Raw genomic sequence first — 14,293 nt, 5'->3', positions numbered from 1 at the left:
TTGTGTAGTATTAAACTCTTTGGCATACATTTTGTAGAAAGAGTTATTCTAGTTGAAGATGTCGAAAGGGCCTAAATGCACAAGTCACACTCAAATCACCCAACTTCTTGGAATTGAGAGTAAAATTGGTAAGAATATCACTCTATTACTATTTTAATTTGGTTGACAAACCATATAAGACTTTGGCTACCATGGTACTTGTTGCAAAACATAACTCGTGCTTCACTTCCTACGCTCCTCCACACTAAGTTCTCGTTTCGCCACTGCCACTCTTCACTATTAGTCTCGTGTTTCATAAGTATACACTCTCCTCATTTGTAGACTCTTGATTCTCTATTAGGAACTCTCATTTCATAATTATACACTCTCCTCATTTGTAGACTCTTGATTCACTATTAAGAACTATCATATCACTCCAAGATCTCATGGATGGTAGGCCCTAATTTAACCATTAAATCTTGTTATGTGTGGCAACAACAAGAGATAGGTGTTGTCCCACTTCACCAACATGAATGATGATATGCACTATGTACACACTCCATAGAGATATGTGGCATCATCGAAGTAGGTAGTGGGGGCCACCCAAAAGGAAATTTAAAGCAATTACTAAGGCCTCTATATGGTGAGTGAGTGAGTGAGTGAGCAAACAATTATAGTATTACAACCAACTAACCAATTGTCAATGTTACGAATAGGTAAGAATCCCCCCTTATAACAAACCCGCCACCTCAACTGACTAACATGTTCAATATCTAATATCCTAGTTTCAACTAAATGCCATGTGTCCACATTGTGGATGGGATCACAAAGTCTTAAGAGTGTCACAAGAATAAGAAGAACTTGGGAATAAAACCTATTGTTCTTGGTGACCATTAACAATCAAAGAGTCATCAATAATCTAGCATGACAAGGTTAGAGAGCCCCCACTATAGTTAAGTATAAACCCCAAAAAAAAGAAGTCATGTGTCAGTCTGCGACCACAAAGACCAATGTTGGCATTTGAAATGATACTAGAGGAATTAAAACCAAATATGAAATTGGGCAAGAATGCTCTCTTGGTGCTCCATAGAGTCATCACAACGCCTACTCGCATGGATGCCTGTGCGTAGGAGGTGTCCTTGCAATAGTTGGTTTCTTTCACATCACCACACTTATTGTCTATAATGAGGTCAGTACATCATGATGATCCCTAAGTGTTAATAGTGGCTTATAATGGAGGTCTACAACAATGTTGGTCAACTTTGGCCTTTGATTGTAGGAAGGAAGTAGTGATGTTGACTTATTTCAAGGCCGGGAGCGTATGAAATGATTGAAATTGTGAACCAATTGTTGATGAAGTGGTAAACTATTGAGCTAATTACGGGGGAAGGGAAGACATACGGTTAGTATCTTATAAATTTTTGGACTTTTAAGATACCTCATGATATGTGCAATGTTACCTATTCAAAGAGCCTAGTTGTTGCTTTCTTCCTGATTTCGTGTACCTTGGGTAAAGCCTAAAGCAGCAAGCATTGGATGTTCTTTGAGAAAAGCATATAAGATAGAAAGATGAACAACAAAGCAAAGACTTTAGGTCTAGGCCCTTTTTTCCCTTCGTGAGATGGAGTGAAGAAAATCTTGCTTGATTTAAATGGTAGAGTCGTCAAACTATAGTCTATGAGCTTAGGTTTCAATGTGTAACCTAGGCTTACAAAACAAGTTGCATGGGTCGTGCTCAAAGTGTCCATCCACAACTCTGGGTAAAATCGAACACTTAAAAAAATGTGATCGCCCAAGTCTTTGAGGTGTATTTGCCCCCTCTCTCGCTTCGAATCACTGAATGGGAGACACAAGAGAAGCTATATAGTTTATGAAAATTTTCATAAAAATTGTGATCGCCCAAGTCTTTGAGGTGTATTTGCCCCCTCTCTCGCTTCGAATCACTGAATGGGAGACACAAGAGAAGCTATATAGTTTATGAAAATTTTCATAAAAATTGTGATCGCCCAAGTCTTTGAGGTGTATTTGCCCCCTCTCTCGCTTCGAATCACTGAATGGGAGACACAAGAGAAGCTATATAGTTTATGAAAATTTTCATGTTGAGTGGGGGAATCTCATCTAAGATTTGAAACTTACTGAATGAAGGGCCATGAGCTGAGGGAGTTATATAAAGCGTCAATCTCTGTGGTCATCTGAAAATTTTCATCTTCAGTGGGGAAATCTCATCAAAAGCTTCAAATAACTGAATGAAGGTCATGAGGTGCGGGAGTTGTTATATAAAGCTTCCATCTCTGTGGTGGCCATGGTCATCTCTTCCAAAACTAAATCTTTCTCATTTAGCTCTATCGAAACCAAAGGAAAGCGTCACACATTCTCGGCGAAGCAATCACATTCTTTTCTGCTCCAATACAAAGATATATACATATCAAATCTGCATCGTGAAAGGATCGATTTACCTTGTCACGGAGAAAGGATGTGATGGAATTTAATCCTCATCCTCAGCAAGAAGCTGGAACTTCACGCGAAATTACCCGTTAATTGTGTGGCATTTTGTATGGTTATGGATGTATGATGTATCATAGTTGGGTCAGGGATGGTTGTAGGTATACCATGGATGCATCATAGATGGGCCTGGTTAAACATGTGATCTTGATGGTCGTGGCAGAAATATCCATATCCTTATATTGTTGAAATATCCTATCAAGTCTAAATATCACTGTATTTCATTGCTTTTATTAATTTTAATTAGTAAGAAATCGCTGTTTAACATCCTCTGTATGCATTTGCTTTGGAGGTGGATATGTATTATGTATATGATTACACAGGTCATAGAAGACAACTTGTAGAATAATAATTAGAACAGAAAATTATTGTATAAAAGACTGAATGCAGCGGAGAGACAGAGTGATGGGAGTGATAAATGGAAGAAAAGCAAGTGATGTGAATTATAAAGAACAAAGAGGAGAAGAAAGAGCCAGTAATACTAGCCAGAGGGATGATGACACTATTATTGGGCGTACTTTGGTAGCATCACTCAAGGATTGTGCTAACAGAAAAGATATCCACAAAGGCATCCAAATACATGCTGATATCCATAAAAAAGGTCTTCTCCAAAACAACATCTTTGTTGGTAACTCATTGATCAATATGTATGCGAAATGTGGCGAGCTTTCGAAAGCACGCGATGTCTTTGATGAGTTGAAAGTTCGGACCCTCGTTTCTTGGTCTACACTAATCGCTGGATATTCCCACCATGGATATGGTGAGGAAGCTCTTGTGTCTTTCGAAAAGATGCAAAGAGATGGTTTTTCTCCTAGTGCGATTACTTTTGTGTGTATACTGAAAGCTTGTGGAAACATAGGAGCATTTGATAAGGGCCGAGAGATACACTCCATGATACTCAAAGAGGGTTTGTTGCAAAAGAACAATATAATCGGTAATGCATTGGTAGATATGTATGCTAAATGTGGCGTCCTTGAGAAAGCACAAGAGGTATTTGACGAACTCCCGATGTTGGATGTGATCTCATGGACAGCTCTCATTTCAGGATATGCCATCCACGGACACAACGAGGCAGCATTGAAGTGTTTTTCTCAGATGCAAGATAAAGGCTTCTCTCCGAATGCAGTTACATTTGCATGTGTCTTGAAAGCATGCGGGGCCTCTGGAGATGTTGATAAGGGAGAAGACATCCATGCCAAGGTTGTTAGAGATGGATTATTGGCCAAAAGTAGTATACTTGGCAATGCATTGGTAGACATGTATGCTAAGTGTGGCCTCCTTGGAAAAGCACAACAACTATTTGATACCTTGCCAGACCGAGATGTGGTCTCATGGAATGTGCTCATTTCAGGTTATATCCGGCATGGGCATTCCATGGTGGCATTGAAGTATTTTGTTCAAATGCAATCTGAGGGAGTGTCCCCAGATACAGGCACATATTCATGTAGCTTGAAAGCATGTGGCAACATAGGAGCAACTGAGAAAGGAAGAGAAATACATGGAGAGATTATCAGAAAGCGTCTCACTGGACATATCATGATTGGCACTGCATTGGTGGACATGTATGCAAAAAGTGGAATACTTTCAAAAGCACAAGAGGTGTTTGATGAGCTTCCACTTCGGGATGTTGTCGTGTGGAGTGTGCTTATTTCTGGATATGCTAACCATGCATATGGTGAAGAAGCACTCAATTGTTTTGATCAAATGCTACATGATGGCTTCTCTCCCGATGAAGCAACCTTGATTTCCATCTTGAAAGCATGTGGTAACCTAGGAGCTTCCGACAAAGGCAAAGAAGTACACGCGAGCATTATCAAGGATGGTATGCTAGAAGAAGGTACTGTGATTGGAAATGCATTGATAGACATGTATGCAAATTTTGGAATGTCTGAAGAAGCACAAAGTGTGTTTGATAAGCTGTCAGTGCAGGATTTGGTCTCGTGGACGGCATTAATTGCTGGCTATGCTCTCCTTGGGATGGATACAACCGTTTTTTACATGTTTCACAGAATGATGGAACAAGGTAAGGAGCCAGACATGGTCACACTCACACTTGTTCTTAATGCATGCAATCATTCTGGCTTATTAGATAAAGGTCAGATGTACTTCGAGATAATGAGCACATGCTATGGTGTTATTCGCACTTTCGGGCATCACACATGTATGGTTGATCTCCTGGGGCGAGCAGGACAAGTTGAAAAGGCAATGATGTTAATTGAAGAAATGCCATATTGCGGTAGCCTTACAATATGGCACATTATATTAGGTGCTTGTCAAAAGGGCCTAAATCTAAAGATTGGAAGGTTAGCCTTTGAAAATGCTATACAGTTGGATGAAAAGGATGCGGCAGCCTATGTTTGTATGAGTAATATTTATGTGAGCGCCGGCATGCAAGAAGAGGCCGAAGAGGTAGAAGCTCTAAGAGTCAAGAAAGGTGCATGGAATTCAATGCTTTGATAAAGCAAAAGAGTTTTGGTTTTAGCTTTTGCCTTCATGAAGCCAAACTCATGGAATGTGGTGCTTTGACAATGTAACTTTTACTTTGCCAAACACATTCTCAAAATGTGGTGGAAACTTGATTTTGTTTGCTTATTTTATGAGACTATAGAGATTGGCAATCAACGTGAACTTCTACCCGGGCCTTGGCAATTAAGGTAAACTTCTATTGAATCTTAACAAAGATTCAATTGTTTGTTGTTACTCCCTAATTCTGTTTTGGGGGATGAGGGGGGCTACTGCAAGAGGGAGTCAAATTCCCTACCTGTGGCTTACAAAGAAAGTGACTGAACCAGAAACAGTGGCCAACGTCCCCATCCCAATGCAAACAATTATTGGTTTTCGTATATTATTCCAATACAAGAACCACACCATGGATGGAAACAGCTGCTTGCAAATTATTATCGATCTCATGAGGATGATGGGTATTCATTCTATTAGTAGTAGTCATAGTGGAAACAGGGGAAACAGGGCCATGGCTAATTATACTCCCACCATTATTATTATTGTTGTTGCCATCATCTAATACCCTGGCGTCACTTGCATGGACAATCATGAAGTTTGGGATCAAACTTTGCCGGGCATGTCATACAAATTAAAGCTGTAATGTGTTATTTGTTAAGTTGAGTCCTGTGGTTGAATGCCTCCCCATCTATGGCTTTTAAGTCAAATTTGGTTTTCTTAGATGTCCAGCTTTCTTTCATTTAAGAAATTCAAAATTCAAATTTTTGGGCTTAAGCAACAGTCATGCTGAAGCCCACAAATTTGAAAATTGAGTCCATATAGTTATCATAATTTCCATGATTCAAATCATGATGATGCTTTTTGTTCTAAATGTTAATCCTTCTAGAAGGTATAATTGTACATACATGATACCGCTGATTTCGGCTCCAATTGCTTCTTTTCTTTAGTGTCAACAAGATATAGTTACAGGTTCAAGAATTTAACCACCAATATTGGTAGTTTTTCAAAAGATCTATGCCTATATAACTTCATACTATTGTTCAAAACAAATGCCTGAAAGAAAACACCCTTCATTACGCATAATTCTATATATCTGTAAGGTAATATAAAAAATGATATGATCTAATATCAAGAGTTAGAAAGAAATAGCTTATAAATTTAGTTTCTCCTTTCGTTTAATAGAGGTGCATGGTAAGAGATGGATAGGTCATGGACATGGAAATGGGCAGGAACACAACCAAATGGAGAATGGACTTGGACATGGACATGGTACCACATACAGACAACCCATTTCATCTTCTCAGAAACGAAGATCATTTAGTCATATGCATGCACACAGTATGTTCCAAAATTCCACCACATAAGAAAGAAGAGGAAAAGCAATCTTAAATTGTCTTTTGTTGTCCTGAGTGAAAGAGAAAGAAGAGGAAAAACAATTAGCAGAAACCAAATAACTGTTACAAGTGACCCTTGCTTTCCTTTACATTCTTCTTCCTTCTTCCTTTCATGGATCTGCTGTGTATCCAATCCTAGAACTATGTACATACATGAAGAAACCATTGATTTGGAGATTTTCATCTGTTTGAAGATTTATACACATGAGAAAAACATCACAAGAGAACTGTTGCATTTCGAGAGAGTGCATGGTACCATGTGAAGACCATGGCCTTCTCTTACTGTGCTGAGAGTGCCAAAATCAATCCGATACGATCCGAGTCAGAATTAAGATAAGGGGACGGCGAAGATTATATTAGCAGGATCTGCGGATAACAGCATTAAGGTAGTATAACCTAATATTAGTGTCCAGAAGAAGGTAATTTGTCCTAGAAATCATGTTTCTTGGAGTTCAGGAACAGAAACGCATTTGGAAGACAATGACTTTATCATCTTGTTATTGTGAAGAAGCTGGCTATGGTTCATTTGGTAATCAGGTTGATGAAACTTCACATGCAATTTCGTGCCTGGTTTTCTTGGAGGATAAGAATGGTGGTGGTGATGATGATGATTCTCTTCTTCTTCATCATCAGCATCATCATTATCATCATCTTGAGAATTTTTGCAACTCATAATGTTACCGCTGTTCTTCCTTGATCCTCCTGTTTTGCGTCTCTTTGCCTTCATATTAAATGGATTCTCAGGTTTCGCCAGATCAGCTATGGAAGCAGCACGGCTCATGCAAGAAAATGACTGAGATTTTCCAGAGAAATAGCGAGATAATCCTCTCCTGCAAAGAGGCAAATTATACAAGAAAGTGAAAGCAAATCAGTAATTAATACAGCGCACACAGATCGGTTGCTTCCAAATTAAACTTGCATATGGTCTAGTCAATGCCTGAGTCCCGAGTGAAATGGGATCCGGTAAAAATTTCATCTGATTCAATCACGGTATCATTTAATTAATATCTGAATCAAGAAAACGGCTGCTTGGTACCATCAAGTTCCAGATGAACTGATTGCGATTGCAAAATTGATTAATGAAACTAAAAACGTTGCGCATAAGATTCAAGATTATATAATGCCTCAAAAATGGCAGAATGAGGGTTTGAACCAGAGGACTCACTTGATAGGAAGCGCAGAAGAGAGAGAGTTGAGATTCTCTAGAGGTTCATTCTGATTCTGCTGGGACGGGCATGGAGGAGGAAGGGTTTGTGAAGACGATGACGATATTTCGTCTTCTTCCGAGTCATCATTGGAGATGGAAGACTCGAAACCAGAAGAAGAAGAAGACTCAAACGAGGATGATTCGAAGTTTCGATGATGAATGATGCCAGATAAGGCTGCTGAAGACATAGACTTGAAACCAGAAGACTCGAAACCAGAAGAAGAAGAAGACTCAAACGAGGATGATTCGAAGGTCTGGTGATGAACGATGCCAGATAAGGCTGCTGAAGACATGGACTTGGCAGGTGAAGAATCATGAGGACCTTGGGCATTAATACAGCAGAAGCTAGGAGGAAGGTCATCAGAAGAAGAAGAAGAAGAAGAAGAAGAAGAAGAAGGAAATGATGATGATGATGGAGGAGGAGGAGGTAAGGTGTTGGTGAGAGGGAGAGATCCAAAAGAAGAAGAAGAGGAGGAGGAGGGATGGAGGGATTGAAGAGGAGGAGTGGGAGTGGGAGGGTGGGAGGGATATATGAGGAGGAGGCGGCGTTGCTGAAGCTGCGGGGGGAGGTGTGTGTAGAAGGAATCTGTGGATCTATGATGGCGGCCCTGAAGAGCGGAGGAAGCCATGGGAGCTGGAGACGAAGAAGCAGAAGCAGAAGCAGAAGCAGATGAAGAAGACGAAGCAGGAACAGAAGCAGAGGCAGGAGGCGATGGTGTCATGGGAGCTGTGCGGGCGGCATGGTGAGGGTGAGTATGATAGAAGCCGCCATCGCCATCGCCATCGCCATGGGATGGATGGATGGATGGATGGATGAAGCCTTGCAAGACACAGACAGCACAGAGAAGGGGAGCTGAAGCGAACGCAAGAACAGAAGAAGAGAAAGAGAGAAGAAGAGGAGAAGAAAACCCAACCCCAACGGAATCGCTGTATTAGTTAATGATAGGACACACTCACAATGTATATAATTAATTGTATTAATGTATAATGTATATATATATATATATATATACATACATCTGTATGTATGTATGTAGGCATGCATTTATGCCTGCCATGCCTCCCCCCCCCCCCCCCCCCCCCCCTCCTGTATGTGTATGTGTATGTGTATGTGTATGTGTATGTGTATGTGTATGTGTATGTGTATGTGTATGTGTATGTGTATGTGTATGTGTATGTGTATGTGTATGTGTATGTGTCATGCGTCATGCGTCATGTGTATGGGTCATGTGTCTGTGTCTGTGGAGATAACGTGACTGACGCAAGAAGTTTAGGATAAACTCTTATCCATTTCTTCTTCTTCTTCTTTCATGATGATGATGATGATGATCCACCGTCATCATATCGCCTTATCCAAAACGCGCCCCCAAAGTTCAAACCCACCTCTCTCCATCCACTCCCTCCCTCCCTCCCGATAGTACCGTACCTAACCTATATGTATGTATGTATGTATGTATGTACGTATGTATGTATGTATGTAAGTGCATATAATGGATGGGCGAATGTGCATGTGTGCGCGTGCCTCCTCCCTCCATGTTGGCCCTCGTGCTCGCGCCCATTCTTCATATCAGTCTTTGCGTGTGTCCTTCCGTCCCTGGGCCCGGACCCGTCCTCATGTGAACAAACTCACTCTCCCCCTCCCCGCCCCCCCCAATGACGCCATCAAAGTCTCGCCACACGAGAGGAAAACTTACAACACCACCATCGACAACAAAAAAAACTTGAAGAGTTTTGATGGTTGCTTGCTTCATTTTAATGGTTTGACTTGAACATGTGTGCGCATTTTGCACGCAATATGATGTATACGCACCCATGCCCTTACCTAGCTAGGTAGACAAAAATAGAGAAGCATTCTCGTGAAGTGCTTCCTCCCATTTCATCTCCTCTTCCTCTTGTTTAGCTTACAAAAAAATAACTCCATCTTTGTCATGGTTGGTCTTCATCTACCACTACCTTCACACTTGCACACACCCAAATTCTAGTCTGGATGTATTCGTCTTGTGTGCGTGTGCGTGTGTTGGGGTGGGGGGGTCTCACCTTTCCCTTCTCCTTGGGGTCAATTAAATGTTCTTGTGCTTCGAGCATATACAAAGAGGTTGCAACTTTCATTTCATTGTTCTCATAATACTCACGTGAATTTGCAAACACGGATGTTTTGTGAAGCAAGTCGATGCTATGGAGAAAAGACATAGCATAGCGTCTAGGGGATTACTCATCTTTAAGTTCACCCAAAACTAGGTCAACAATTTGTGCAAAATGTAGGACAGTTGTTCAAAAAGATGTTTGTCAGGTGAAGTTTAACCTTCTCGAGAGTGTACATAATACAAACGCTACATAATGTGTCTATCACTATAAAAATTTCCCCAAACTGTTTTGGTCCCACTCCCAAATAAAGTTTCTACATCTCCGTCTAAGTTAAGGGAATCTTTACTCCATCCCTCCTAGTTGCAAGTCAACTTTCAGGCCCCAAGTTGTAATCCCATCCCTCCTTGTAAACCACGACATTTTCAATCACTCCTAGTCACTTGAATCCATGAGGTTTAACACCATTTTCTAATCTCAAAAGCATGTTCTTTTGCTCCTCTGTGTCCCTCCTAGTTGTTGGTTCCCAAGTTGCAATCCCATCCCTTCTTTCCTCCTTGAAGAGTTATCAGTGGAGAAAGCCCACTGTTGATGTCAAGAGACAAACACATGTATATTAAAATAAAGCTCAAATGACATTAAACACGTATGAAATTATCCAAAAATGCATGTTACGGAAAAGTAAAGATGCATGTGTCTTGAACAACACTCATAATGACATATGTTTTCTCTTGCCCCCACGAGAAAAAACAATTGAATTCCTTGAGTGAACCAACTCATCTCTCAAATTTAAAACAATAGAATCTCGTACTTATGATGCCATAAAGTTGTCGACCATAAGCTTCGTACAAAGGTTGTAATGGAAATTGTAAACATGACAAATCCTTCATTCCTAGTGGTTTTCAAACATTATAAACTATGGTGTGTTTTAAGCATGAAACAACAAATGTTTGTTGATTTACAAAATACATATAAAATAAGAAGCAACTTATTTCTCTCCCCTATACGATGATGCAAAAATGTAATGTGTGTGTATATCCATATATTAAGGAAACACATAAAAAGTACCCAAGTTGTTTATGTTATTTCAAAAATACGACAAAAAATTGTTCATGTATTCATTCGTGTTTATACCGAAGCCAGTTTCAAGCTATCCTATTTCATTTGCCTTTTTGCTCTTAAAATAAAGAAAACGTTAGTTGGAATAGTTCGGATTAGAGCAAACAACCTTTCTAACGTGTGCAAGTTCAAGAATGCCCTCCATAAAAGCAACATTGGTTTATAATTTAGTTAACATATATATCTTTTTCAAAACCATGTCGTTTTTATGGTTAAGTCATTGAAGATTATGTCTCCTAAATGTGTTTTACGACATGGTGTCCCTGGAAATATAGTACTTCCTATCATCCTATGTATACCATCTTCCATACCATTTCCGCTTAATGATTTGGTGCTAAACTAGAAATTTTGTTGGAGCTTTCTTGTTTCCACTAAATATTGAAAAAGATTGTGAATGGTAAAATGTCGCCTCCCTTTGGGTTGTTTAGAAATAATGTGAGAAATATGGAAAAGAAACAAGTCAAGGAGTTACTAACAATGAGGACATGGCTTCCTCCACATATGTCGAAAAACATGCCGTAGTTACTTAGGTGAACTAACTGGTTACTCTAATTAGGTTGTGACATTGAATTAGTTTGACACAATTAAGTTGCTTTATCGAGTTGCATTAGAATTAAGCTCAATCTAATAAGGATGCATCATAACTGACCAAGTTGTATTATAAGTAATTAGATTGATCTAATCAAGATGTGTTATAATCTTAATAGGTTATTGTTATTTGTTTTATTATAATCATAGATATCTCACAATAATCACTTGCTAGCATTACATGTATTTTATCCTTTTTATTAAGTTATAGGCCCATTTCTCTACTCCGCAAAATAGGAGGGATATTATTGATAGTACCCCCCCCCCCCCACCCCCCCCATATACAAGTTGTTTCACTTTTATTAAAAGAGTGTTAGTTTCATGACTCCACTTGTATAAAGTTGCCGCATCAATGCATGCATAAATGATAAGGGGGCAATCGTAATTGACTGTGAGGAAATGCTACAACTTGAGCACTTACTTTGTAGTGCGAAGGTAAGGAGAGGTAAAAATGTAGGCACACCTTATATTCATGGAGTGCATGTTGAAGTACTATCGGATTTCATGAACACGAAGGACATCCTAGAGCCTTACCGGAATCATTAAATGAGTTTTTTTTCTTTGGCCAAAAGGTATTTGGGTCCAAATATTGGAAATTTCAATAAAACATGGAGATGTGTCCATGTCCAAGCTATCTGACCAAATGGGCGAGAATAGAAAGGCTTGTTAAAAACCTACAAAGTAATCATGTGAAATGGGTGAGAGTAAGAAAGATGATGAAACAATAAGAGGAGGCACACATGTGCAATCACTCTTAGGTAATACGAACATGGGAGAATAAATACAAAAGTGATTGGTGTGTAAGCAAGAACACGTGTAGTTTATGGGGAAGAGGCACACGTTCCCTTGAGATTTTCTCCACAACATGAATAATCATGTCATATTATATAGAAGTGTTGATTTGGAGATTGTGGCAAAATTGCTATATTTACAATGTTGCATCCTAAATTCATTGAAAAAATGTATACAACAGGTGCAAAACCCATAGAACATATATGTCGCAACCATGCAACATTTTGTTAGTAAAGCAAATAGATAACTTTATCATAGAATTAAATAAGGTCAAGCCTAATCCTTCGATCCACGTCTCCTTCTTATCTTTTTATTCCAAACTCTTATCCATTTCCACCTTTTTCCTTTTTACAAACCTCAAGACCCCATCCAATGAGGTTGACACTATACCTTATTCACTTTCCTCCACCATAATCATCCCTATAGACATGGATTAACATCTTATGTATGACATATATGTGTGATTCCTCAACCACAACAATACAATAAGACTAGGCATCCCATGTGCATTTGGGATGGGTGAAGTTAGCCAATCTTGCCTTCTTGGTTTAGTATAAGATATATAATTTAGGGTTTGCTAGTTTCATTTATGTGACAAGCAAACAAACTATAAGATGTGTAACATTTGGCCTCATATATGGCATTTGCCTCTTTAGAGGTGCTAATAGCCTTCTTCTTCCCCCTCCCTTTTCTAGTCATTATACCACCCAAGCTCAACAAGTTAAATCCTAATCCCAAACTTTTTCTTTTATCTGAGTTTTGGTTCTTTGAACCATCAATAATCACACTTATCTCACTAGATTGTGAATGTGACAAATGGCTTCATTCTTTAATTCTCTAGTTCCAACTATATTTTGTTCACCTTATAGGGGAGGTGGCAAGGGATATTATTAAATCAACCATATTGTGTTTTTAAATAGAGAAAGGGATATCTACTTCACTAGATCGTAAATGCAAACATTGTACTACCACTAAGATATTGATGCACCAATGCAATGAATGCTAAAATGAAGTCCTCTGATACTTATCACACCATTGAGAGATAATGCATTAAGCAAATAATAATCTTTTTTCATATGACCCTACCATTTCATATTGAACCCTGGGTAGAAAGCAACATCAAAGAATGTAAAAGGAAGAGGATTTAATAGAAAGCGGATTGAAGTTTATGACGAAGGTAAGATAATTTAATGGCATACTCCCCAACATTTTCTTTTACATTTTCACATTCCCATCATAATAGCTTTATTTCGTTTTATAACTTGGTGAGGTTTGTTATTGTGGCTTGTCAAAGATGACATTCATTTTGCTATCTTCCAAACGATGCTGACTCAAAACTTATTCAGCCCCCTCCCACTATCTTCATTGCCTAGCTTGTTATGATTTTTACACTATATAAATATACGACCACATACATTTTATTGTATACATCACTTTCTACTAGCACCACCTCCATACGACTTGAGAGGCTTGAGTTTGGAATGTTTTCGTAAAGATTACGTGTCAGGATATGAAAGTGGAGTTTAATTGAGGTTTTTCTTGCTTCACTTTTCAAGTCTCGAAATAGGAAGATTTTTGGATACCAAGCTTAATAATCACGATTCACATATTTGTAAATTGTAATAGTCTTATCAATGTCAATTCATTGATACATTTACAAACAAGAGGTCACTCTCCATGTTGTCTTTGCACGTGGTGTCTTGTTTGTATAGGCTATATTTGTGAGTGCTACTTGTTTTCCTTCACTATTCTCGAATCGAATGAGATAAACCAATGTCAAAATGGTGCGAAACAAAATCATGATTATATCTATTCGGAAGAAGTGGTTGGCATGCTCATGAGCATATCAAAATAATGATAACCAATTCAATTATTTTCATATCCATAACTCTTTAGGGCACCTTAAAGATTATAAAGATGATCACATTGATCACGATATATATATAGAGAGAGAGAGAAAGAGAGAGGTAGTTTGATCCAGAACTCCTCGGAAATATGTTAATATATTTTATGTATGTGCCTAAAATAGTGTCCCCTAAAAGGATATTCCCAATGTTATATGTTTTGTCGCTGAGAAGAGAAGGGGTTGCACCGTTGGTTGGAACTTTGACATTTAATAACGATTTCAAGATAGTCTCATATTACATAATTAGAAGTATATATATTTATG

The 14,293-nt window shown here is 38.8% G+C and overlaps 2 protein-coding genes across 2 annotated transcripts; one reads left to right on the top strand and one right to left on the bottom strand.

Moving 5' to 3' along the window:
* Window positions 1-2,886: 2,886 nt before the first annotated feature.
* Window positions 2,887-4,938, top strand: LOC147864990 (pentatricopeptide repeat-containing protein DOT4, chloroplastic-like). The gene has a single exon (XM_087318589.1). It carries the CDS (start codon window positions 2,887-2,889, stop codon window positions 4,936-4,938), a length of 2,052 nt encoding a protein of 683 aa, XP_087174715.1.
* A 1,420-nt stretch (window positions 4,939-6,358) lies between these two features.
* LOC147864989 (uncharacterized) lies at window positions 6,359-8,279 on the bottom strand. Its single transcript, XM_087317675.1, has 2 exons — window positions 7,501-8,279; window positions 6,359-7,165 (listed from the first exon to the last, which is right to left on the bottom strand). The coding sequence occupies exons 1-2, from the start codon at window positions 8,262-8,264 to the stop codon at window positions 6,772-6,774; spliced, it is 1,158 nt and encodes a 385-aa protein (XP_087173801.1). The 5' UTR covers window positions 8,265-8,279; the 3' UTR covers window positions 6,359-6,771.
* Window positions 8,280-14,293: the final 6,014 nt, after the last annotated feature.

The sequence above is a fragment of the Azolla caroliniana genome, unplaced genomic scaffold (genome assembly GCF_043228905.1).
Source record: "Azolla caroliniana isolate FFs.n. ecotype wild unplaced genomic scaffold, voAzoCaro1.0.p SCAF_4, whole genome shotgun sequence".
NCBI lineage: Eukaryota > Viridiplantae > Streptophyta > Polypodiopsida > Salviniales > Salviniaceae > Azolla > Azolla caroliniana.
Note: the sequence above shows the minus strand (reverse complement) of the source record. Positions and strands in the feature narration are given on the sequence as shown.